The sequence below is a fragment of the Pelodiscus sinensis genome, chromosome 3 (assembly GCF_052426305.1).
Source record: "Pelodiscus sinensis isolate ZL-2025 chromosome 3, ASM5242630v1, whole genome shotgun sequence".
NCBI lineage: Eukaryota > Metazoa > Chordata > Testudines > Trionychidae > Pelodiscus > Pelodiscus sinensis.
Genome location: NC_143054.1, coordinates 6,481,167 through 6,505,683, shown reverse-complemented (window position 1 = coordinate 6,505,683; position 24,517 = coordinate 6,481,167). Strand labels below are relative to the sequence as shown.

The 24,517-nt window shown below is 45.9% G+C and overlaps 1 protein-coding gene across 13 annotated transcripts in view; it reads left to right on the top strand.

Annotated features, from left to right (window-relative positions):
* HMBOX1 (homeobox containing 1) overlaps window positions 1–18,329 on the top strand; it is a 158,702-nt gene extending 140,373 nt beyond the window's left edge. For 11 of the 13 annotated variants that reach the window (XM_025190995.3, XM_006135576.4, XM_014579763.4 and 8 more), the window contains one exon: window positions 929–18,329. In XM_025190995.3, the coding sequence (XP_025046780.1) occupies window positions 929–1,066 (138 nt within the window). In that variant the 3' untranslated portion in view covers window positions 1,067–18,329. The remainder of the gene's footprint in view (window positions 1–928) is intronic. The other 2 variants (XM_025190994.3, XR_001369105.4) reach the window with 2 other exon arrangements.
* The last annotated feature ends 6,188 nt before the right edge of the window (window positions 18,330–24,517 follow it).

The window sequence follows — 24,517 nt, the reverse complement described above, 5'->3', positions numbered from 1 at the left end:
TTAATGAGCCTGCTACAGCCTCGACTATCTGAAAAGTGTCTTTTCTCTCAGGCAGAAGAGATGCACGCATTAAGATCCATGGGTCCCAGACTAGATCCATCACTGAATCAGGCCACCAAAGATGTCAGTGTTACACCTATAGTCATACCAGGCCCCCACTCAAATATAGGGGACTGTGTATACATGAAATGAACTTAAAGCATTTCAGTGCTGAGAAAACTCTTTTAACGCAGGCCTGTAGCAAGGCAGTTTCCCCATATTCTTGGTACTTCGCTGCAGCCACCCGTCCTGAACTACTCCACTGTTCTCCTGCTAACATGAAAAGGCTTCTGTTCAGTGTTTAGAAAAAAGACACAGGGGGAAAGATGGTGAGAGCTCCCGATCTGTTTGAGGTTGCAGGGCAGACAGCAGGATAAGCCCCAGTTTTTCAGCATGTAATTAAACGAGGTGTGGCATGTAGCAGGATAGCTGGCCCAACAGTGTGATCTGCTGTGAGGCCATTTCACCACCTTTTTTTAATCCAACTGGAACCTTTCCAGCAACGGGATTAGTGCTGAATTGGCTAGAGGTGTATCCCTCTAGAAAAGCAAACTTCAGCATGTATGTATCACTTTGATTTGACACTCAGTCCCTCTGACCTTATAATTGAATATATTCCTCACGGCACTCACATTTAGCCGGTTTCCCTATTGAAAAGAAACAGCAATCGCCACACTCTGCCTTGCCCGTTTCAATGAACCTGTGTTTGCCCAGTAAATGACATTTCCTTAAATGGAGTCCTTTATTTTTTTTCCCACCCACTACCCAGTGAGCAAAAGTGTAACTTAGGACCCTTAGTCCATTGCTTACTTTAAAAACGCTTTCACTCAGATGGAATGCTTACCGCCTAATTAACCGCGCTTCATCTTTTTCCTTTCTGCATACACAGGATGACAGCACTAGCCATAGTGACCACCAAGATCCCATTTCATTAGCCGTGGAAATGGCAGCCGTAAACCACACCATCTTGGCATTGGCCCGGCAAGGAACCAACGAAATCAAGACAGAGGCCATAGACGACGACTGATACAAAGAAGGGGGAGGGTCAAAACAAGAAGTAACTTAGTTTTAGAAGTAGCACCTTAGCAGACTTTCCTCGGTCCTTAATATGTGTTCTTCTTACAGTATAACTTTGCAGTTTCTTGTACGTCAGTTAGCTGTTAGGGTCTTGTTCTGTGAAGATGGCATGGTGCCCTCAGCCTTTGCATATACTCTCTCAGTATTAATTCCCAGTAAATAATCAGTCAACCAACCAACCTTCCTCTCCCAGCCCCAGTGGCTCGAAAATCTTGCTGCTCTGTCTTAGCATTCCAAGAAAGTGCTTCCAGGTATTTTAGAGAGCCCTCCGTTACAAGTCTTAGGCTACATTTAAAATCTTGGATACCCTTAGACATCACGTAAACCTAGTCTGTACGCTTTTCCTTCTCCAGACTGAAAGGATGGACGCTGAGGTAGGGGCACAGGGTCGGTGGACGCCATATTGGGAGTCTCAACAGAGAGTAAAAAGAACACTAGAAAACCCCACTTCAGCATGGGAATAAGTGATTTCCAGCTGCAATAAGCCGTGCCTCGCTGGTCACACAGTGACTTGAGAGACTTCTATTGGGTACTGCACTGAGAATGTCCATGGGAAACCTAGTCACACATTTCGGTTGATGCTCCCATATTCAACACAGATCTCCTCTCCTCTCACAAGCTGCATGGCTTGGTGGATTAAAATACTGCCTTCTGCCTCTGGGACCATGATAGAAGCCCAACCTGGGATCACATGAAAAATGAGCTGAAAGTCTAATGGACGGCAGTCCACTTCTCAAAACCACTAATCATTATTTGGCACCTCTAGCAGTGCCTGCTCTGAAGAGGTCTAGACTCTATCGCTCTATCATAGAAGTTGCGTTACCTTTTGTTCTTCCACTCACCTTCCCCCACCCCCCCTTTCTTCCCAGTCCCTCTCAAAAGCAATGTTTGCAAAGAAAAGATTAAGATAATAAATGGGTGAGTTTGTACAAGTCTGTTTAACTACTGCCTCCAATCCTAACAGGCCTGACAGGTTATCGAAGGACTTTGGTTTCTAGTTTCTGCTAGTTATCAACGTGGCACAAATATTCACCCAAATATGAACACTTCTGAAAAGGCAGGAAGATCTCCTCCTTGAGATGTGGGGTGTAATGCTTTTGTGTTCTCTACTCTGTCCTTGTTAAGGTGTGAGAAAGCTATACTGCTACAGACAATTGAATTGATAATTGGAAGCCATATTGCTCATGGATGTGGGAACATTTGTAAAGCAAACCTACTTTAAGTAGCAGAAACTAACAGAATTGTTTTCTTTGATCATATGTAGCACTTTTGTTACTTTTTTCTTAAAGATATTTATATTTGATAAAATCTTTTTTTCATTTGAGAATTCCAAATACCAAACACCAAACTTGCATTACAGAGTCACCCCGGGGCCCCCTTACCATCTAGTATCTAAGTGATGAACTGTGTATGCATCTAAGAACATTACATCTGCTGGCATTGTGTGGAAGCGATCTCCTGGCATCCTGATAAAGTGATATGTCGCTGCCGGTAAGAGGAAACTGTTCAATGGAAGCAGCAGAGGATGCGTTAGAGACCAGCTAGGCTGCATTATATCGTCGGAAAAAATGATACATTTACGTAGCATTTCCACTGCACTCCACTTTATCCTCCCTGTTGTACGGAAATAAAGAGGGAAGGTGGCTTAGTTTGAAGCATGGCTTTCCTTTGTCTTTTGTTCATTTTTTAAAGGTGAAGGGAAGTAACCATGAATTGTTTTGTTTTTATTCCCTCCCTTCCACTCCGTACTGGGCATTGCGAGATGTTTGCAACTTGAAACCATCAGATAGAATTGCAGGCACTTAAAGAAAGAAAGAAAACAAGAGGAAATTGTGGCACCTCAGCAGGTTTGTAGCCAGCCTTAAACCCCTTAAGTAGACTAACTAGAAGAGACCATTTTTATGTCTGCTGATCTTATGAAAGCTGTTTAGGTAGGTGGGGGAGGGGGGGAGATTTCTGTGGTTACAGAGAGCAGAGAGTTGTCACCTTTGTCCCTGTGACTTTAAAGGTATATCGGCAGGGTTTAGCCCTGTCCTTCATTTATGGATTTCTTTGGGAAATGTATGTGCTTTCCTTAGCTGTAAATCACTGAAGCAGAGTAGGGCTGTCTTTTTCTGTTCTATTGTATTTCTTGAGTAGGCATATTCATGAATAGCATCAGGGTATACTCAGGAAAGAATTAAATTGATTCCGCCGCTGCTGCAGTGTTCTTGCTTGGTGGGCGTTTGAACCTTTCACTGCTAGTGAGCAAAGAGGTGGCAGGATGCATCGCACTGCAGGATGATCCAGCAAACTGTGTCTTCAGTGGGATTTTACCTGCTTATTCATCCCACAGCCTCATACCGCGCTGACAGGAAACCACCACAATTTATTGCAAGGTGATTTTCCGAAGCGTTGGTTGGCCCTTTATGTTGGCGTTTCCATGTGAAAAGGGTTGCTCCAAACTGATCGACAGCTGCACTTTCAAAAGAAACAGGGCGATTTTACCTTAAAAAAGTAATTGGAAACAAACAGCTGTTAAGAGACTTAAGGAAGAATAACGCCAGTACAGTAAAGGCCAGATCCTGATCACTGCTGCACTGGTTCTCCACTAAAAAGAATGGATTTACATCCGTGTAGGTGAGAGAATGTGGCCTTCACTCTGTCTAGCACAGCCTTACAGCTCCTGTGTCTCCTAACGGAATAAGCAGATGAACAACTTGTGTATCATTGGAGATCAGTGAGTCTTCTGTCCTTCTGGTGAGCAGCAGTCTTCCCTCCACCAGAGGAAGATCATAGGTAAGAAAGACCTTAGACTAGCCAGGTGCTACCCAGTTCTGTTTCTTTCATCTGTATTCTTTTTGGACCCTTTATGGGGCCCAGAAGACATGATCAAGGAATATGACCGGATAGCCATCCTCCATATGCTAAGCCTCTCTGTAGCCCGCTGTGGGCTGTTTCTTGATAGACACACTCTTGTTTTGGGGAAGGGTAGCTGGTTTAGGCTCTCATTAGACAACTTGGCTACAGTGTTGAGGGAAAGACACTTTGGAATGGTTTCTGCAGCCTTGTTGTTCAGGGTGAGGACAGAACTTGAGACAGCCCTGGAAATGTGGGCTTGTTCTGGGTCACTCCCTCAAGCTGAGCTAGTCCTTCAGAACTATTTCTAACTCTGCGTTTTCTCTTCAGATCTTTGTTATGGGCATTCCTACCTTCCTCACCTCCAGGCTCAGTTATTGAGCAGCCCTCTCACTTGGGTGCTGCTTGAAATCGGTCTAGAAGCTGAATTGGTTACAGAATGTAGCCACTGACTTAACTTGTTCCATAGATATAAGTGTAAAAAATCAGTGAGTCCTTTCTTCCAGGTTGCTGGTACATCAGCAAATTCAATCCCGCCTGTTACCTCATGGCTCATAATATTTTAGCCAACCTTTTTTGCCATCCGCCAGAGCAGGAGCAGTTGGCTGGGTTTTCCTTGCTATCTATTCCAAGATATTATTTGAGCTTGTTGGAGTGTGGTGCAGTACAGGACTCTGTCCGTGGAGTTCCCTTCTCTGAGGATGTTCCCCAGAGTTTTCCTCTGGATAGCGCCTCCCTCTGCATCACGCTTTTCTCCTCCAATCTGTTTACCGTTGGTTATTTCATTGCTTCCTGTTTCTTTAACTCCTCCCTTCTTTGTTTGTTTGTTTTTTTGGGTTTTTTTGCTTCATTTGGGAGGTGTCTTTTCCTGGATGTGTAAAGTATTCAGTTAAATTTTATACCGAGGTCCAGACATTTTGCACCAGATGCCTTAGATAATAAGTTAGCCCAGCAGCCAACAGACAGCATGTTTCTTTGATGCCCTGGTGATGCAAAGACATCTTCTGGATCAGGGCTGGGGAACCGCAGGCCCAGGAGCCGGATGCAGCCCCCAGCTTGCCTTGATCCAGCCCCCAAGGCTCAGGGCCCCTCCCCCAGCACTGAGGAGCCTGCACTGGCCCTTCAGGCCGCCACTCCCCCCCACTGTCCCACCCACAGGGCTGGAGCACATAAAATATAGGCTGGGCCCTCTATGCTGTGGTGTGAGGAAAATGTGGGAGTATCTTTCTCCTGCTGGTTTGGGGGCCATGGTGAGGGTTTTTTTTTTTTTTTTTGCTTCTCATCTGTGTGTGGCCCCTGGTTGATTTTTTTTTTTATGTCGGTCAGTGGCCCCGACCCAAAAAGGTTTCCCATCCCTGTTCTAAATACTTGGAGGTGTTGCCACACAGTTTCATTGCTCCAATAAATGTGTTCTTACCACAAAGGATGTTTCTAACGTTGACCCATAAATGTTTGCCAGCGATGCTGTGTTGGACTAGGAGGATTATAGGCGGCATTGGTTTATGTTTTATTTTTACCTACTTAAATATTCTCCGATGGGCCTCCTCTTCAATGTCTGGCTCCAGCTTTCCATAACCGTGGGATATTTGGATTCATTTGTTTCAGACCCACCTGTAATGTACATTTCAGTGGTGACCTATTGTGTTTATATGACTCTTCACTGAATTTCTCAGTGACTCTATTTTGTTCTATTGGCTATAGTGGAATTCAATTGGTCAGTGTTTTTAGAACACCCAGGCTATCTCTGTCGATGGTTGGACAGTTTTGGGAAGGGTTTCAAGTATACATTGACTGAGCTTTCTACCAACTCACTAGTGTGGCTGGAAATCTTTTAGGTTTGGCTTAGCGGTTGAGATTACCTAGAAGTATCACTTTCGTATGCCGGCTGGCAAGATTTTTGCTACTTTACTTCTCATGCATGTCCACACTGCAGTGTCACCCCAGAGTTCAAATTCAGGCTCGACCCTTGCTCGCCTTTCATCTATGCACAAATTGCTGTAACCCAGGACTAGGACCCAGGACCAAAGTTCCCTCTAAGCTGTGCAGCAGCGCGGCCCCACAGCTGTTTAATGAGCCCTTCCCAGGGCCTCAGAGCTCTGCGCCTGGAGCTGCTTGGCTTGGAGAGGGGCACGTCTCCCTCAGCTACTGCAGCAGCTCCCTGCTGAGGACAGAGCAGCGAGTCTCTCCCTGCCAGTAGGGACACGTCCTGTCCTCAGCAAGGAGCTGCTGCTGTTGCTGAGGGAGATGTGCCCCTCCCCAAGCCCTGAGCCCTTGGAAAAGGCTCATTAAGCAGCTGTGGGGCCATGCGCAGCTTAGGGACCCTTGCCCAGGACCCTGTGGTGATAGTGGGTCTGAGCCTGAGTCAAGCTGGGATAAAGCCCTGGTACATTGTAAGGTAGCTGCAGTCCCATAGGACTCATGCTCCAAGAGCCTGACCAAAAATGTCCCACAGTGCCACAGGGCAACTTTATTTGTCCTCAGGAAAGTCAGGTTTGGTGACCTGACATGTTTTCCCTCCATGCACCACACACCAAGGACTAGATTGGCCATACTCTGGGAGGGCAGCAGGAAGTCTGGTTGGACTTGAGTCCTCCTAATACAATGTAGATACTGAAGCAGCACATGATCAACTCCCATCCAAACTAATAGAAATCTTTTTGTCTTGCTGCCTTACAGGGACATCAACACGATTTCACTGATTCTCAGCTTCCCAGTTAAACATTAAAAACTCTTGTTTGATGATGATGTGTTAATGATAGAAAAGTTCATCATGCTGGCTTCCCTCATGCAGTCTAATTAGTCTTGTCACACAGAGCTATCTGGCAGTCCCAGCAGGGTTCTGGTGGCTGGCTAGGGGACAGTCACAAACTTGTATAAATCTAGAGCTGAAAAGGACCTTTGGAATACCTTGCCCCATATGGAGACAGTACCAACAATCCCAAAAGGGGGTTGTCTGACCTGTTTTTTAAAACCTCCATTGACTGAGATTCCCCAGCCTCCCTTGTTAACCTGTTACAGGACATAACTCTCCTGACAATTGTAAAGATTTTCCTAGCATCTAACCTAAATCTCCCGTGCTTCAGATTAAGCCCATTAATTGTCTTACCCTCAGTGGACATGTAAAAACAGCCCTTAACATACTGGGTATGTCTAGACTACATCCCTCTGTCGGCAGAGGGATGCAGATTAGGGAGGCCGACATTGCAAATGAGGCAGGGATTTAAATATCCCGCGCCTAATTTGCATTAAAATGGCCACCGCCTTTTGGCGACTCAGCACTTTGTCAGCAAAAAGCGGCGATCTAGAGCGGGATCTGTCAAGAAAGAAAGCCTTTTTCGACAGATCCCTTATGCCTCAGGTTTACAGGATCTGTCAAAAAAGGCTTTCTTTCTCGACAGATCCCCCTCTAGACTGCTGCTTTTTGCTGACAAAGTGCTGCGTCGGCAAAATGCGGCGGCCATTTTTATGCAAATTAGGCACGGGATATTTAAATCCTTGCCTCATTTGCAATGTCGATCTGCCTAATCTGCATCCCTCTGCCAACAGATGGATGCAGTCTAGACATCCCCACTTAGACTATTTTCTGGTCTCCACTCAGACTTCTTTTCTCATGAGTAGATGCCCACATTTTTTAAATGGTTCCTCTTATTTTTTTTGCTCTATTCTAGAGTCCCTCTGGTTTGTCCACATTATTCTTAAAAGTGTCTTTTATTGTACAAATGGATCCGACTTGCAAAACTGGTGCATGGATTTTCAGTGCACATAACACTACCCCCAACTATTTAATCCAGAATTTTGATTCACCTTGTATCTTGCATTGAGGGCCAACTGTAGATTCCCACCTTCCTTCATGAAGTTCATATGTATTTGTGTCCAAAATCTGGTTTGAGTCTCTTAAGTGATGTGAGGTTTGGGCCCCAGGAACTGGTCACTAGGATGGCGTTTGCCCTTATGGGTTTTGAATGGTGGAAAATGTTTCAACTAATTAATTTCCTCAAGTCAGTTTACTTCTGATGTTTGCGGTCTTTGCTAGAATATACAGATTGAACCTCTTTAGTCCGGCATGCTCTGGTTTGGCAACATCCCTGGTCTGGCATGATTTTAGCTAGCTGGATGTCCACTTTTCATGGGTGTGACCAAGTTTCCTGTGGTCCCATAATGTTTGTTTACAGCCACCAGTACTGGTTCTCAGTCTTCTGTGCTGTCCTTTAGCTCTAATTTACCCCTAAATATCTTCTAAGAGCCTAGTCAGCAGTGGAAGTGTTGGTCATGCTGCTAGTCAATTTGACCTCTTGTGGTCTGGCAAATTCTCTGGTTTGGCACCAGTCAAGTCTCCAGGGTGCTGGACTAGATAGGTTCAGCCTGTACATTTCTTTCCCCTAACCAGGACATTGTGAATTCATTATTGCTTACTGTTCTTCAGCTGAGTAATTTATCTCTTCCTTCAGGTCACAGTTTGTTGGATTATGACCAAGAAACTTTGGGTTTCTCATCAAAAGAAACATTATATAATAAGCTTCTACATGTCCAAGTAGCTATTGCACTCTTTAATGCAATATTTTTCATTAACAGTAGTTTTTGCTTACAGTCTTAACACATTTTTCGGTAATAATTTTTGGGTTTGGTTTACAATTTTGCACTTGACTTGGGTCTTTCTTGGCAGATTTTATCTTGAAAAATGTGTTGCATGCCACAATCAACAGGTATTCATTATTTTGGGTGTAAGACTGTTTCTGGTGGTTGTTTTTAATTCCCTCTTGCGGAATTCACTGAGATCCATAGACAACAGCTAACTTTAGCGGCTTTACCGAGCCAAGACATACTCCTCATCATTCCCTTGAATAGAAGGCTAGTGCACCAATCAAGAGCACCATGGAGCTGTGTTGCAGGGGTATTTCCAAATAAAACATTCCTTTCTGTGCTTTTTTTAATAGCTAGGATATTTACTTAGAATTTTGAATCTTCTGTTGGCCAACTCAATGTTGGCAACCTGAAAAACCTTACTGGAACCCCGTGTTTCTTAGTTTCATTTAGCATGGTCTGATTTACAATATCTAAAGTGCCCAGTTAAAGATGTTCCCTGTTCATGGAAAAAGAACTGACAGCTATAAAGTAAAATTTAAAATATTTTTTTTTCTCTTTTGAAAAAACTGCATTAGAGGATTGGGTTTGGTCATCGAAGGACTTTAAACAGGTGCGTCAGTGTTTTAAATGTGGCATTCTGTACAGCACATAAGGACTTATCAGTGGGGTTATAGCCCTTAAATGTCTCTCCGTCGTCCTTTTGGGTGGAAATCCATGTCATACTCTAGTTTGTGTTCATGAGGGAAAATAACCAAATCTATTTGGCTTAATCAGGATTTCTCTCACCCGATCAAATTAGAATGTTCTTAGCGCGTGATGGGCAAGATCATCCCAACATGTAAGGAAGTGGATTTAGAGAGAAATATGCCTCTTTACTTCTGGGCCCCTTTTCAAGATTGGCTGTTGGAGTTTGTTTTCATGAGTCTGAACAGTAACAGTCCATGGATACCAGACAGCTTTTCCCTTGCAGTTCTTCCCAGTAATCGTTGGGCCACTCCGGCCAATAGTTCAGATGCTACAAATAGGTGAGAGTGTGTTAATGCCGTTGAGCCATAGTGAGCTGTATAATGGATCTGTGATGTTTGTGTACAGATAGTACGTCTCTTACTCAGATGATCTGGCAAAATGCTCTCTCTCCCATTCTCACTCTCGATAAGCTGGTGTGCTCTGTTGTTATTCGCTCTCAAATTCATACCAATGGGTTGTGATCAGATGAAAGTTCTGCTCAGGCTTTTCAAACTGTAGCCATGGTAAATTGGGTGGGGGCGGGGGGGGGGCATACATAAAAGCATAATGGCAGTTTTGAATGACTGGGTGTCCTCCTGACATGTAATTAGCTGCTTTAGGAAGATGTAAATTGGCATGGTTGTAATAAAAGGATTTCTGTCCTTTTATGTGGTTGGAAACAGCCAATCTTCCATTCCATTTCCTTTAGGACCAATGCGCTCAACAATGTTTGGAACAGTTATTCGGTAAACAAAAATAATGACCTGTTCCTTATGACGTTGGAGAAAAACTGGGATTTGTTTTCTATGCAAAGCTTCTTTCTCTTTCTTTTTTCCTGACCACGACTGTCTAGCTTCTCACTGCGTTGCAAAAAAACCAACACAAAAACAAAAGACCAACAAAATTATGCAATGGCTTAATTATATTCCATGTTCTGAATGAAGAATCACCAGAAACCCAGAGAACCTCATTTATTTCACACCTTAATGCTGGCATTGTTTTCATCCCATATCTGTCATTGGAATATCCTGCTTTGATTGTAGTTCGTCCAGTCCCTGGACTAGACAGTCTGTCTAGCTCTTAGCCGCATTTAAGTGTTGTTGTTGTAATATCTCATTCTGGGAATGTTGGCAGCAGTTGTCATCAAGTTTTGAGCTGCATGTCACTTAGACTGTCTGTTGTTGTGGACAGGCCCGCCAGCAGGGGTGGGAAAGGAGGTAAGTGTCCTGGAACCTGGACCGCCAATGCTGTTACTATGGCAGCAGCACTCAGGCCCTTTAAATTGCTGCTGGAGTGCCACATGCTCCAGAGCCCTGCGTGGCGCTCTCCAGATGGCACTGGGGGGAGATGTAGTGCAGGCCCGGGCAGCGCTGAGGGCTGGGTGTCCCTTGGCCCCATCCCTTCCAGGAGCACGGAGCCACACCCCACCACGCAACACACCTTGCCCAGGGGCCCGGCGAATCTGTCGGCTCCCCTGGTTGTGGGTAACCTGGAGAAACGATATGAGTTAGCTTCACATTATACCTCAGCTAGCAACACAGGCCCTACTGTCGAACAGTGCCTCAGCTGTCCTGCACTTGCTGTTCTGCCCTGTGGCAGAGCTGACTACATAGTGGTGGCACAAGCTGATGTCAACGTGTCTGCATAAGCTGTCACTGGATACTGTCAAACTCCTAACAGAAGGTGTGACAAACACTCCCCCGTTGAGCTTTTTTGGAGTTGTGGCATGAGAGACATTATCTAATGGCGGACCCTGAGTACAGCCGAACTGGGTCTATGCTCCACGGACTGGGCATTCAGTCACATTGGACCAGATCTACCAAGGTTCTTAGAGATACAGACCAGAGTCTAAAGGGATTTGCCTAAGAAGCTTAGGCACTCTTGTACATCCCAGTAGACACCTTTCTGTTTTCTTGAGTGCCTAGATACTCTTGTAAATCTGGCTCCTTGTCCAGAGCTGTGCGGAGCAAGCCTTCCTGACGAGATGGCGAAACATCTGTTTCTGCTAGTTCTCCCAGCATCCCCCTCCGGTGGTGCTGGACTGGCAGTAGGAATGGCAGGACTGGTTTTTTGCAGGGGAGGGGATACTAGACTCTAGTGTATACTAGACTTTAGGTATTAATTTTGCTCTGTTGTTTGCTAGACTATTGAGATTCTTTCCTGACTCAAGTCTTCCATACATTCACTTACAAAGTTATCCATTGACTCGTTCAAGCAAAGCAAAAGAGATAATGGAAAATAAGACATTGACTAATCTGCATCCAGTATAGCCCAAAAGGTTCCTGACATTCCATAGGGTGTATTTGACATTCCATAGGGTGCAAATGCTTAATATTTAAGTCTGCCGATATGGTCTACAGCAACGGTAGTGTAAACATCACTGCAGTGCTAGCCAGAGCCAGGGATCTGGAATATCAGCTAGTCAAGGAGTTTTTCCTAAACCAAGGTGTGAGGCCTTTGCATGTTGTGACCATATCATTGAAACCAACCTTGAATCAGGTTTTCTTGAGTACATTTTGAGTTGCCTTCTTTTTAAGACGTATGTTTTCTCCAAGTGCAGAGTAGTAGCTAGGTTGGTTTACGTTACAGATAGCAATGGATGTAATGGGACAAATTTCAATGGAGCTGCTCTGGATTTTCTCTGGCAAAATAAAAATTTGGCCTGGATGCTGCCAAAGTCCAGCTACCTTAGAGTATTAAACCATTAAAAGAGAAGGGGGAAAGACTGAATCCGACATGCACTAAATGTCCAACTCCATCATCTTCAGAAGTGCATGACAGACACAGCCCGGAGGGGTTACTGGATTTTGGTCGTTTCAGTATATGGCGAAATCAATTCTAGTCTGCTATTAGCCAACAAACCCAGTTTTTTTAACGTTGTTAGTCAATAACCATTTTTCTGCTGCTTTAGTTTTGATGCTTAGATAAATTAGTAAATCTGGGGACGTGTAACTGTCAATGTAAATCTCTTTTTATTAGTTTCTAAGCAGCCTCTCTTGGGTTCCTCAGACCAGATTCATTTTTGTTTGTCTCTTGATCCCTGCTGCTGTTGATGATGCTTTCCAAAATAGGATTTAACACTGATAGGCAGAGGATGCCACTGTACACAGCTGCCTGGCCTGCTAGATAAGAATCCTATGCCACAGATACCATATTTATGATTAAAATAATCTAATCTAGATTCAGGAGTCCTCTCTTTGGTCATCTGGTGTGTCTACTTGTGAGAGCAGAATTGCTCCCGAAGTGCCAGTAAAGATCCAGGGTGACACACTCAAATATTTGAAGTACGGGTACGTTACACCTACTGCAGTCCTTCCAACCCATTAATTAGGCATTTCAAGCCCACAGTGAAAATACTCAGGTTTGTCTGGTTCTAAATGTAAATCATGGTAGTTGTTGCTGGTGATACTCAGTGTACAGGTTTTCTTTATAAATATGTTATATTATTTAAGTATGTACTTGACAAACATGCTGGAGAGGAGTATTGTTGATCAGCATACTACTGTGTTGCTCCACCGTCCTCTTAAATCGCCCTCACTTCTCCATAACTTTACTAATTGCCTTTTGCTGGGGGTGGGGGAGGTCTGGTGATAAGCTCATTACAGATTCCCAGGGGCTGCATATCTTGCCTATTTGCTGATTTCTGTACGTTCTGTTTTACCATGGAACGTCATCTTTTACTAGAATCTCTATTTACAAGGTGTTCATTGCTTCCTAACTCTTCCTGTATCTTCCTGATTTAAAATGCAATTTTAAAAGAAGCGGCTCCGGAGCTCAGTCCTATAAGCTGATATATCACCACCTTAAGTTATTAATGAAATTGCTGCCTCGCTGGCATTTTACCATCTCCTGATATTTGTGGAAGTCTTGCTTACCTCGCTTAACCTCTTGTGTCAGAATTGATGTGTTGCTTCCTTCACCCTTCCCGCCCACCCTGTAGTTTTAAACATCTCTGTTCTTATTTGGTTCCTCCCTGCCATCTCCATTTCTGGTACAGGCACTTTATTACACTCAGATCTCTGAGCAGTGTATTTATTAGTCACCGGAATAATGCTTCTGTTCAAGTCACCGTATTTTTAGACTTTCCTTCAGGTTAGTGGATTCTGTGTCACATTCCTCGCTGAAGTCCAGTGTTGTTGTCCATGCTGAAGTATAAATACGAAACACTTTGTAGAGTCTGCTCATCAAAAAAAAAAATGTAAATCCAGGCAGTTTACAGTAGTGACAGCCTGAATGAAATAACTAGTGCTAGGTTTTGAACTAACGGTCACTTCCAGGGCATGGCTTTCATTTGGTTTTATTCTCCTTTTCATACTGAAGCTCTCTTAATATTTTTCCTGGTTTGCACCCTGGTTTGCTGTTGCCCATCCCTGTGATGCTTGAGCTGTGAACAAGATTAAATAGATCTGCGTAGCTTTGTCTGTGAAGGCTTGATAGTGAGTTGCGCCTCTCTGACATTCTAGGGCTGTTGCCCAACTTCTGCCATCAAGGTGGCTTTGGAGGAAGAGGGTAGCAGATTGATAGACAATACAAAAATTAGGTTCAAATACTTGGCTTCCCAACGTCACCTGTTGAAGCTTCTCTTTATATTTCGGTTGATGCCGAAATTCCCGTAATCGCCTAGGATTTACTCTTAATTGGAGATTCTGCCTGTTCCTAGATTATCTGAGAGCAGAGCCCAACTTCATTTTTGTGAGTGAAGCCGTTTCCTGTTTCATTGCTCTTGGGGCTGCAAACTGAACAAGCAGGAATAAACTCACAGCCCAGCTGTAATCTGAGCAGAGTGATTGTGAAGCCTATCAAGACCCTCCCAGGTTGCTGCGGAGTGATTGGGGAACATTCCCTATGGAAATGCTGAAATCTATCCTAGTCCAGGAGCTGAAACATTGGTGGGTGTCGAATGTTAGGTGCCATGTGGCAGCATCACGGAATATCACAAGCTCGCTGAGCCAGTACAGGAAAGAGTGTTGCCTTAAAGCTCATACAAGACTAACGAATTTCAAGTAGGGCTAGTTTGAACAGTAGTTCTATCGAAGCCCGACAAATTCAAGTCAGTTGCATCCCTGGAGAGCATTGCTTTTCTTGACAGACTGCCTTGGCTGTCTCCCTTCGTGATCCATCGTGAGTGCCCCGTCAGTCTGAAATGTGTGCAGTATCTTGTCTTGAGTGTAGATTTTAAAAGTGCCTACATGAATAAGAGGACTCTGGAGTGAGCTGGAGGGATTGGACTAGACATTTCCCTACTGAGAGAGGCGCCTTTCTTCCGGTCGGTCGTTTCACATGCAAAACTCCCATTGACCTTAGTGGGAATCCAGAGCCTGGAACATCTGCCGAATCAGACCAGAAAGAAATCCTCATTGCTTTTCCATTCTGCCTCTCCCTTCCTGCGCTCCCCTTAACTTGACATTTGTTTGTAGAGAACTTCTGAGGAATCTTCTGTTCATCAAATCTGTATCTTCTCTGATCTGGAAACAAAGAGCAGTGTGTAGAATTGCATTTCTGTTGCTAAATGATAGGACACTGCTTCTAGGATCATGAGTACACGTGACTGTGTGTATATTGATCACTTGTATCTGGGAAACAATACCTCTGAGATCCCGGATAGGCGTGATGAACGGGCCTAGAGAATCATCCCTCTTGGTATCATAGCGACAATTTCCGTCTGTATTCTTAATGATGTCCAGATTTATAATAGTGACAGCTGCTTAACATTTTATCAACATCATTGAACAGTTCACAGGTTGTTACAATTTGGGAAACGTCCCTGTGAATTTTATATGGGAGCTTTTTTTAAAAAATATCTGAAATGTTAGTTTAAAAAAATTACATGAAAGATTTATTTTTGGGACCATCCTAAATACAAGTCAAATAATAAAACAACATGGTTAGTATTTATTGATACCACCTCAGGATACTCTGTTGTTCATTAATTACACACTTTTTTCACTCTGGCAATTTATTAATGTCTATGAGTTGGGAACCGATGGGTAATTACTATTGGCAAAGATAGCCGAGAGTAAATCTCTGCAGCAGAAGACAGACAATTAACTTGTAGGACCACAATGGGTGTTGATAAAGCAATGATCAGATGAGACTTTGTTGCAGTGGAACTAATGAAAATGAAGTATTTGTGGAGGCTGTAACACACAGAGACTGGCTGTGGCGTTGTACTGCCACCTGCTCTCTAGATGTCTTTTTTAAAAAATAGATTGTCGGTGACCATGGTTGTAGTTGAAAAGAAGTGAATGTGAGTGTTGCAAACCTCCAAGGGGGAACAGTATCAGAAGGGCAAAAATCTCTTTTTTTTAATTTGACTAGATTTGAACATGCAAAAAAAAAACCCCGAGCAAAGTGCTAGGGAATTACCTTTTTCATTTCAGAATCCTCTGCATCTTAATTTTGTTCCAGTGTAACTTTGACTCTGGGGAGAACAGAGTGTTAAATCAACCTTGGATCTGTGTTAATGAAATGGCAAATGAGCATGACTGTTGTTGTAATGGTGTATGTGTTGGATGCTTGGCAGTCACCTCCAATTACTTCATATTTCCACCAACCACATGAGATGAGCTCCTTCCTTTCTTTGCTGGTCCACACAAGCCCGCCGACAAGTTTCTTTTGTGTGTGTGTTTCTCTGTTCATTTGTAGATCCCTTCATCTCCCATTAGTGTACTTGATTCCTACACCGTGTGCCCCGGTGGAAATCACACGTCTCATCTGCTGTAGGTGTACAGCCTACCTCAAGAGGTAAACATGGTGTCCTGTAGTCCAACAGCCACAGTCTCTTTCACGTTAGCACTAGCGCGCACATGCACACACACACTGGAATGTATATTCTCCCTCCCCCCCAAATAACCTCTTGACCTGATCCTTTGCTGTAGCCACCAACTCCTATTGCAAATTGGATGCTGCTTTAAATGTGAAAACAATTGTTCAAAAAGCTATAAAAACCTGAATGAAAGCTAAAGCTGAATTTATAAGCCTTGTTGCATATGAGCCAAAAGTGCAAAATGCTCTATATAATGAACTAACCTGCCACTCATATAAATATAAATATATATAAATATATTAAAATCAGACTGTTCTACAAAATTGTGTATTTGTATTTTTGTGTACGTACAATTTTCTGCTAAGCAGAAGGAGGATGTAGTATAGGATGATGTGAGAAGAGATTTTGTTTCATCATATTTCTTTACTTATTTTTGTTAACATCCAGATGCCTGTCTTTGTCTTTCTATGTGTATGACACTGTTTAAAAGCTGCAGTATCTCTCTCCCACCCCACAGATTGCATTAGATATTTTTAAACCCTTTCTGCACTAAAAGCATTGGTAATGCGGGCCGTGTTGTCACCCCCTGCAGTATACTTAGGTCATTCATTTGAACAAGGGCTACTTGCCCAGATTAAAGGGTACGTGCTCCATGGTGGCCATGAGAAATGACTGTAAGAAGAGACTCTACCTGGAAAGCAATCTCCTTGTGCCATGACTATGTGAAATCTAGCAGAGAGAGGTCAATTTCCAGGCAGATGTGCTCCAACTATGCTCCATGGAGCCTTTCCTGGACAGCTGTCTGCCTGGAGTATTTGAGAACCAAATCGTGCAGGATTGGAAGGGAAGATGACCAAGGACAGGAGCTTTCTGTTAGGAAGTTGCGTTCAGGCTAAAACGTTAGAGAAATAAAATCGTACACCACAGGCGAGTTAACCCGAGAAAGCAACACCCAATCGTAACACGAGGAAAAGGCCACATGGGAGCAGTGTTCCCTCTGAGCTGCGCGGCAGCACAGCTTAGAATCATAGAATGCTAGGGCCGGACGAGACCTCAGGAGTCATCGAGTCCAGCCCCCTGCCCAAAGCAGGACCAATCCCAACTCAATCATCCCAGCCGGGGCTTTGTCACAGGTGATTAATCAGCCCCGCTCAGTCAGAGGCTCAGGGCTTGCTGGGAGCTGACTGACTGGGCAGGGCTGATTAATCACCTCTGAAGCTGTGCAGTTTAAAGGGAACACTGCATGGGACCACAGAAAGAGACATTCTTTGGTCTCCATTGGGACTTGCTGCCATAGTGTATTTTTAATGCTGTGTAAAGCAGGTAATTTTCTTTTTTTTACTCACCCCCAAACACTACAATATCCCCATTGGGAGCTGTTTTGGATCATTGCTGTATGTGTAGTGTAGCACATTTTATTAAATAAGGGTCCAAACCTTCCATTTATCGCTTAATACACTTGCAACATCGAAATAATATTTCGAAAGCTCCTTTTAAAATGTGCTAAATACATGTCAGGAGCGCACTCTAGGGCTTTCATTGTTCTGGATTTGTCAGATACAGTGTAAAAGGAAAAATACAAGTAATCTTTCCCTCACGGGTGTGGCGAAAATGTGATTTGTAAAGTGTAACATTGATAGCTGTTGAAATGTCAAAGCAGAGCTAGATAAAACAACAAGCAGGACACATGGACGGGAAAGTGTGGTCTTGTTGCTAACGGACCGGAGCTAAAAGTCAGTTGATCTGGGTTTTAACTCCAGTTCTGCCACCAACTTTCTTGTGTGGCCTTCAGACAAATCTTTCTGTGCCTCAGTTTCTCCATTTGCAAAAATGGGGATAATAATACTTATTTAACTTTTGTAAAGTGCTTTGAAATCCTTTGAAGGCACAATAAAAGTGCAAAGTATTATTAGATTATTCCTTTGTGCCCCTTATATATTAAAAAATGACATTTAATTTTGGAATTAGTTCTTCCATAAGGAGAGTGATACTGCATCTTTGTACGTAGGGCTCATATTGATAACAATGTGTAATGACTGTAGCAAAAGTCCTTGTTTCTGTATGTGAATGGACAGAGAAACAAGTGCTCTATTGTATTGATTAAAATAGTTAAAATGAGTCCTGTATCATTGTATCTCCTATTCTGGATTAGTGCCTTTTGGACAGTAGACTGTTCTGTAATTAAAATGTAGTATAACTGATTTTTTGTACAGTTTTGTTTTAATAAAACTTTTTTTTAATTTGTGTTTATTTTAGTATTGTACCTATTAGAGAATAAAAATGTATAACTGAACAAAGACAGGTTTTTGCGATAATTCTTTTTGTGAAACGCTATCGTGCAATACCTGGAGGGTAGAGATCGTGAGACTCTGAACACAGCTGAAACGTAATTTCTTTAGTGGCCTGAAAATCCAAAAGGAAGGCTACCAGATGTGGCAATGTGGACAAGATTGATAAAGATGAGTACAAAAGAATAGCATAAGCAGGTCGGGACAAAATCAGAAAGATTTGGGCACAGCATGAGTTACACCAAGCAAGGGATATAAAGGTAAAGAAGAGGTTTTACCAGTATATTAGGAGAAACAAAGATGCAAGAAACTGTCCTCTACTTAGTGGGGAAGAGAGCTACTAACAAATAACAACAAGCAGACTGAGCTATGTAATGCCTATTTTGCTTCAGCCTTCACTAAATTGTTTAATTATGATCAGGTGTATAAGAACATAGGAACACACTGGGTCAGACCTAATGTCAATCTAGCCCAGTATCTGGTTTTCCCAGCGTGGCCAATGGCAAATGTTTCAGAGGGACTGAACAGAACAGGAAACCATGAAGAGATCCACCCGTCACCCATAGGCAGCCCTGACCAATAGAGGATAGGACATCACAATGCCCAACACAATATTGTCAACAAGGAGAAAGGAGAGCAAGTCAAAATGGGGAGCTCTTCTGGAAAATCCAGCTCTAGTGGCAGGGGTGGTGCCCTGGAAACTTTGGCCTTAAGCAACTTGTCCAGCATCACTCTAGGGCTAGGTCTACACTGGCGGGTTCTTGCGCAAGAACCCGCAGCGTGTCCACACTGCCCGCCCACTCGTGCGCAAGAAGATTTACAGTACGGTGTCAGAAGACAGGGCTTCTTGTGCAAGAGCTTTGCTCTTTTCTAACAGGTGTAAACCCTCTTGTGCAAGAACTCCTGCACAAGGGGGCAGTGTGGACGCACGGCAGGGGTTTCTCATGCAAGAAAGCCCTATGGCTAAAATGGCCATCAGAGCTTTCTTGCACAAGAGAGCATCCACACTGCCATGGATGCTCTTGCACAAAAGCACATGGTAGTGTGGACGTATTCTTGTGCAAGAGTTCTTGCACAAGACCCCTTGCTCAAGATGTTCTTGCGCAAGAAGCCGCCAGCGTAGACATAGCCTAGGAGTGTTCGAACTATGGCTCGGTGATAAAAGTGTTTTATTTTACATGAAGGCCAAGAGAGAGAGAGCTTTCTAGGAAAGAAGGGAGAAAAAGTTTTGGAGTTTTTTCCCCCTTATGGCTCACATGTTTAATGGCTTTTAAGAATCGCTTTGGCTGCAGAACATAACATCAAGCACGGTTACAGTACAAGCAAAGCGTTATCATCACCTCAAGGAAAAGCGCGTCGGAACAAAGCCGCTGCACTTCAAAAGAATCTTGTGTTGTGGCGGAAGATGTTTTCCCAAGGCGCTGACATTAAAGCAGAGGCTGTTAAAACAAAATGCACTCTTCAGGTACTGATTGCAAGACAGTGCTAATAAAACTCTCCCTTGCTCAAAAGCTTTCTGAAGGGTTGGTGAACGCTGCAGGACTAAAGTGGGGGAAGGGGGACTGCTTAAAAAAAATTTCAGTCCAAGATCTTTTGCTGGCTAGAAAGTTGTTTGCCTGGCTCACCTTTGCCCCCACTGACCAGTTTTGTACAGGCCGGAAAGGGAAGGCTAGAAACCAGCTGTAGGCTGGCGCTATTACCCACGGACGGCTAGATGAAGCCCTAGCCTCTGTGCACCCCTCGGCCTAATGGCTTGTGGCGGCCTTGCCCTAAGGCACGGCCTCTGCGTGCCTGATGCGGGCTAGGCCAACGTACTGGGCCAGCCGTCCACCGGCCCCAGGCTGAGCACAGCCATGCCCCAAGGCCCCGCCCATGCACCAAGGCCCCGCCCCTGTCCTCAAGTTCCGCCCCTGCACCAAGGCCCTGACCCAGCTCATTCCATTTTTCCCTCCCCCTCCAAACACACTCATATTCACCAGGCCGGGGCTGGGCACTGGGGTGTGCGGGCGAGGGAGGATACTGGTGGGGGGAGGAGGGGGCAAGATGTGTTGTGGGGAGAGGGATGAGGAGTCTGGCGCTGGGGGCTCATAGCTGGGGGGGGCTGGGCTCCGGCTAGGGGGGAGGGCGCCCTGCGGTAGGGGCCCGGGATGAGTGGCAGAAAGGGCTTTTACCTCGGGCGACACCAGGAAAAGACCCGCCTGTCACCGCTCTGGCTCCTAGGCCGTGGCAGGGCTAGCCAGCTCCACTCCTTGCCCCCCATCTACAGGTGCCGCCCCTACAGCTCCCATTGGCTGCCGTTCGCAGTCCATGGGGGCACCATGGCTGGAGCCTGTGTGGCTGCCTATGAGCTAGACATGCCGGCCAGTTCTGGCAGCTGCGCAGAGCCAGGCGAGAACAGGGCGCCTGCTTTAGCCCCCCCCCCCCCACCCGAATGTTAACATGGTCCCTTTTCAACTGGGCGTTCCACTCAAAAAAACCCAAGTGCCTGGCATCCCCCGCCCCTCGCCGAGCACAGCGGCAGAAGCCCGGATAGCAAGTGTGTCTGCTTGGCTCAGCGCCCCGGGGGTTCGTTCTCTCCCGCCCGTTCTCGTATCCACCCCCCCCGGCTGTAGTTTCCCAGCCTCTTAATTTATTTGTCTCTCGCCTACCTCGGGGACACGGTTTCCCACCAATTTGCTGCCTTTGCACCAAACCCTGTGGCGCACTCCACACTGCTGGTGGGGTGTGTGGGGCTCTGACTCTCACCCAGCTTAACAGGGTGGTGAATGTGCCGCCTAAGTTAGCGCCCTCTGCCTAGTCTTCATCTTTTTTATGTCTCTGCCACTGGCCTGGTCTGCATGCAAACGAGCCCACATCTTTACCGAGCCTTTCCCCAAGCTCCTCCCCTCCCCTGGAGCAAAACAAAGGCGTCGAGAGCACTGTCCGGCTTGCCCTGCCGGCGGGCACTTAGGCCAAGTCTCTGACCCGCCAGCCGGCGACTCTATGCTGCCGCGCTGCACGGTAATTCCATCGGTTTTACTCATCCCCACCCTGCTGCAGTTGGGGAAGACACTTAGGCTATGTCTACACTCGCATCTACCTGCACGAGTAATATGCAAATGAGGCTAAGCGTTGAATATCACTGAGCCTCATTTGCATAACTAATGCGCCGCCATTTTTTTCAGAAGAGGCTCTTGCGCAAGAAGGAGCGTCTACACTGCCCCTTCTTGCACAAGAAAACCCCTCTTGCGCAACACCGTTCTTCCTCTCACGTAATAGGCGTAACGGCATTGCACAAGAGGGTTTTTCTTGCGCAAGAAGCGGCAGCATAGACAGCTCCATCTTGCACAAGAGCCTGTTCTGCAAAAATGGTGGCTCATTAGTTATGCAAATGAGGCTCGGCAATATTAGCCTCATTTGCATATTACTCGCACAAGAAGACACGAGTGTAGACATAGCCCTACAGAGTTAGGGGGGAGGGAGCACTCTGTGGTTTGAGGAGAGGCCTGCTAAACCCAGGGTCGTGAGTTCAATCCTTGAGGGGCCCATGTAGGGATCTGGGGCAAATCTGTCAGGGATGGTACTTGGTCCTGCCGTGAGGGCAGGGGACTGGACGTGATGACCTCTCAAGGTCCCTTCCAGTTATGAGATCGATAGAGCGCCATAGGGTGACATAAGCTGCTTTCTGTTGCCCAGGCCCTGAAAAACAAGAGCTAAGCTGCCTCCAGTGCTGGCCTCTCAGCTTATGGAGCTACGTGCCGGAGCCAGGGGTGTCTAATACCGTCACGCTGGCCTTTGCTGCAGGCTGCGAGGGGAGATGCTGCCACACTGAGCAACTGTCCCAATACAAAGGGCATTACGATGTACCATGTACGTTATGGGAACGGCAGGTCCTTTTTTTTTTTTTTTTTTTTTGCAGAAATCAGTGACTGAAGGCAGGGGCCAGGGAGCCAAGGGAGCAGCATTATTTGTGATTCTGTTTGAGTACAATGGTGGGAGAACAGGTTCCCAGCCTGGTCAGCCTTGTGGTCACCTTAGCTGCTGGACGCAGGTGTGTGAAAACCCCACGCTCCCCCTCTGGGCTGCAGCTACGCTGGCCTGCTCCCAGCTGTCCCGACCGCGAGGCTGACCAAAGAGCCTGCTGCTGTCGCGTGCAGAGGCGGGGTTCCTGGAGTGCAGGTTTGCCTTCCATTGCTGTCGTGGGCACGTGTACAGGCCAGCGCCGGGGGAGGGGAGACACAAAGGGGGTAATTGCCCTAGCGCCTAGTGACACAAAAGTGGGGCTCCTGGCACCACTTCTGTGACAGTGGCAGCAGCAGCACCTTGGCCCTTTAAATCGGCGCCGGAGTGCTGCACGGTGCACTCCCGGCAGTCCTGAGGGCTGGAGGGGGCGGTGCTGCAGGTAGCACTGGGGGCCGGCTGCCCAGGCCACACCCTTCCACATGAGGCCCCGCCCCTTCTGGGAGCACAGAGCCTCTCCCCTCTTTCCCAGGGCCCTGGGGAGGCTGTGGGTTCATATAGCTCCAGGCCCGATCAGTGAAGAAGCTAAGGTCTCCAATGCAGCAACAACAGAGAGTTGCTTCTCGGCCAATTGTTGATGAAGAATTGCTCTGGTAGGTGAAACCAGAGGGAAACGGGGCTAACGAGAGAGGACTAGACATATGCTACCCTCTCACAGTAGCGTCAATAATTCAGGATGGGGAGTCCAGACAAGGGAGCAGTAGGGAACAGCACCCGGCCTTGGTCTACACAGGTTGTCACCCACCCTGCCAGACGCAACACCAGCAATTAAAGCGTTTTCCATGGACCCTGTCTGAAAACCATCCAGGGTGACCAGGTTATTAGGTTAAAAATGTGTTTGCGGCAAAGTTCCTGCTGTCACGACCACGTTTGGTCTCACTCCTGCATCGTTTGCCGACCCAGGCTGAGACCTTGCTGAGGTCAAGTGGAAATACCGTGGAGGGGGCTGAGACCAGGGAGGTGCCATCGTCCATAGCACAGTGCTCCGGTTGGATCCAGCAGCATTGCCGGTTGTTCGCTCTAGTGGAATCACTGTAACCATTCGGTGCTCCCCTGCCCACGTGCGTCGTGGGAATCAAGCAAGAGGGTTGAAAAATGTGTTACACGTCTAAAGCCAAATTTTCTAGATAATGTCAAGATGGCCAAAGCCTTCCAAGTCTGGGAGGTGAAAGGTGGGACTAGCAGCTGTATTAAATACAGGCTTATTAACTGCCTATTATTAAAGAATAAAAAATGTAAGAGAATGATAGATTAGAGCTGGAAGTCACCGAGTCCAACTCCCTGATCAATGCAGGACCAACCCCCAACTCAATCATCCCAGCCAGGGCTTTGTCAAGCCGGGACGTAAACACCTCCAGGAATGGAGCTTCCACTCCCTCCCTAGGGAACCCATCCCAGTGCTTCCCCACCCGCCTAGGGAAATCGTTTTTCTAATGTCCAACCTAGACCTCCCCCACTGCTCCTTGTTCTGCCATCCGTCACTACTGAGAACAGCCTCTCTCCATCCTCTTTGGAACCTCCCTTCAGGGAGTTGAAGGCCACATCAAATCCCCCCTCACTCTTCTCTTCTGCAGTTCCCTCAGTCTCGCCTCATAAGTCAAGTTCTCAGCCCCTTAAATCTGCTTTGCTGAAGTCGAGGGCCCATATTCTGCTGCTCTGCGTTCTTCATTTGGTCGGGCTCCTGAACTCAACCATCGCTTGGTCACCCACCCAGGTTGCCACCCACATCTGCTTCCCCTCCCAATTCTTCCCTTTGTGAGCAGCAGGTCAAGAGAAGCACAGCCCCTGGGTGGTTCCTCCAGTACTTGCAGCAGGAAGCTGTCCTCAACACTCTCCAAAAACGTCCTGGATTGTCACCCCCACCACTATGGAGTCACCAATCTGAAAAGGGGGAAAAACACTAAGGCTCCGTCTACACTACAGGCTTTTTGAGCAAGAACACTAGTTCTTGTGCAAAAACTTGCCGGGTGTCTACACTGCACGCATGTTCTTGCACAAGTAAATTTACAGTCTAGTGTCAGAAAACAGGGCTTCTGCCAGAAGAGTTATTCCTCTCCCCACGAGGAATAAGCCCTCTTGTGCAAGAGCTCTTCCACAAGAGGGCAGAGTAGAGAGGCAACACGATTTCCTTGCACAAGAAACCCCTATGGCTAAAATGGCCATCAGAGCTTTCTTGTGCAAGAGAGCGTCCACACTGCCA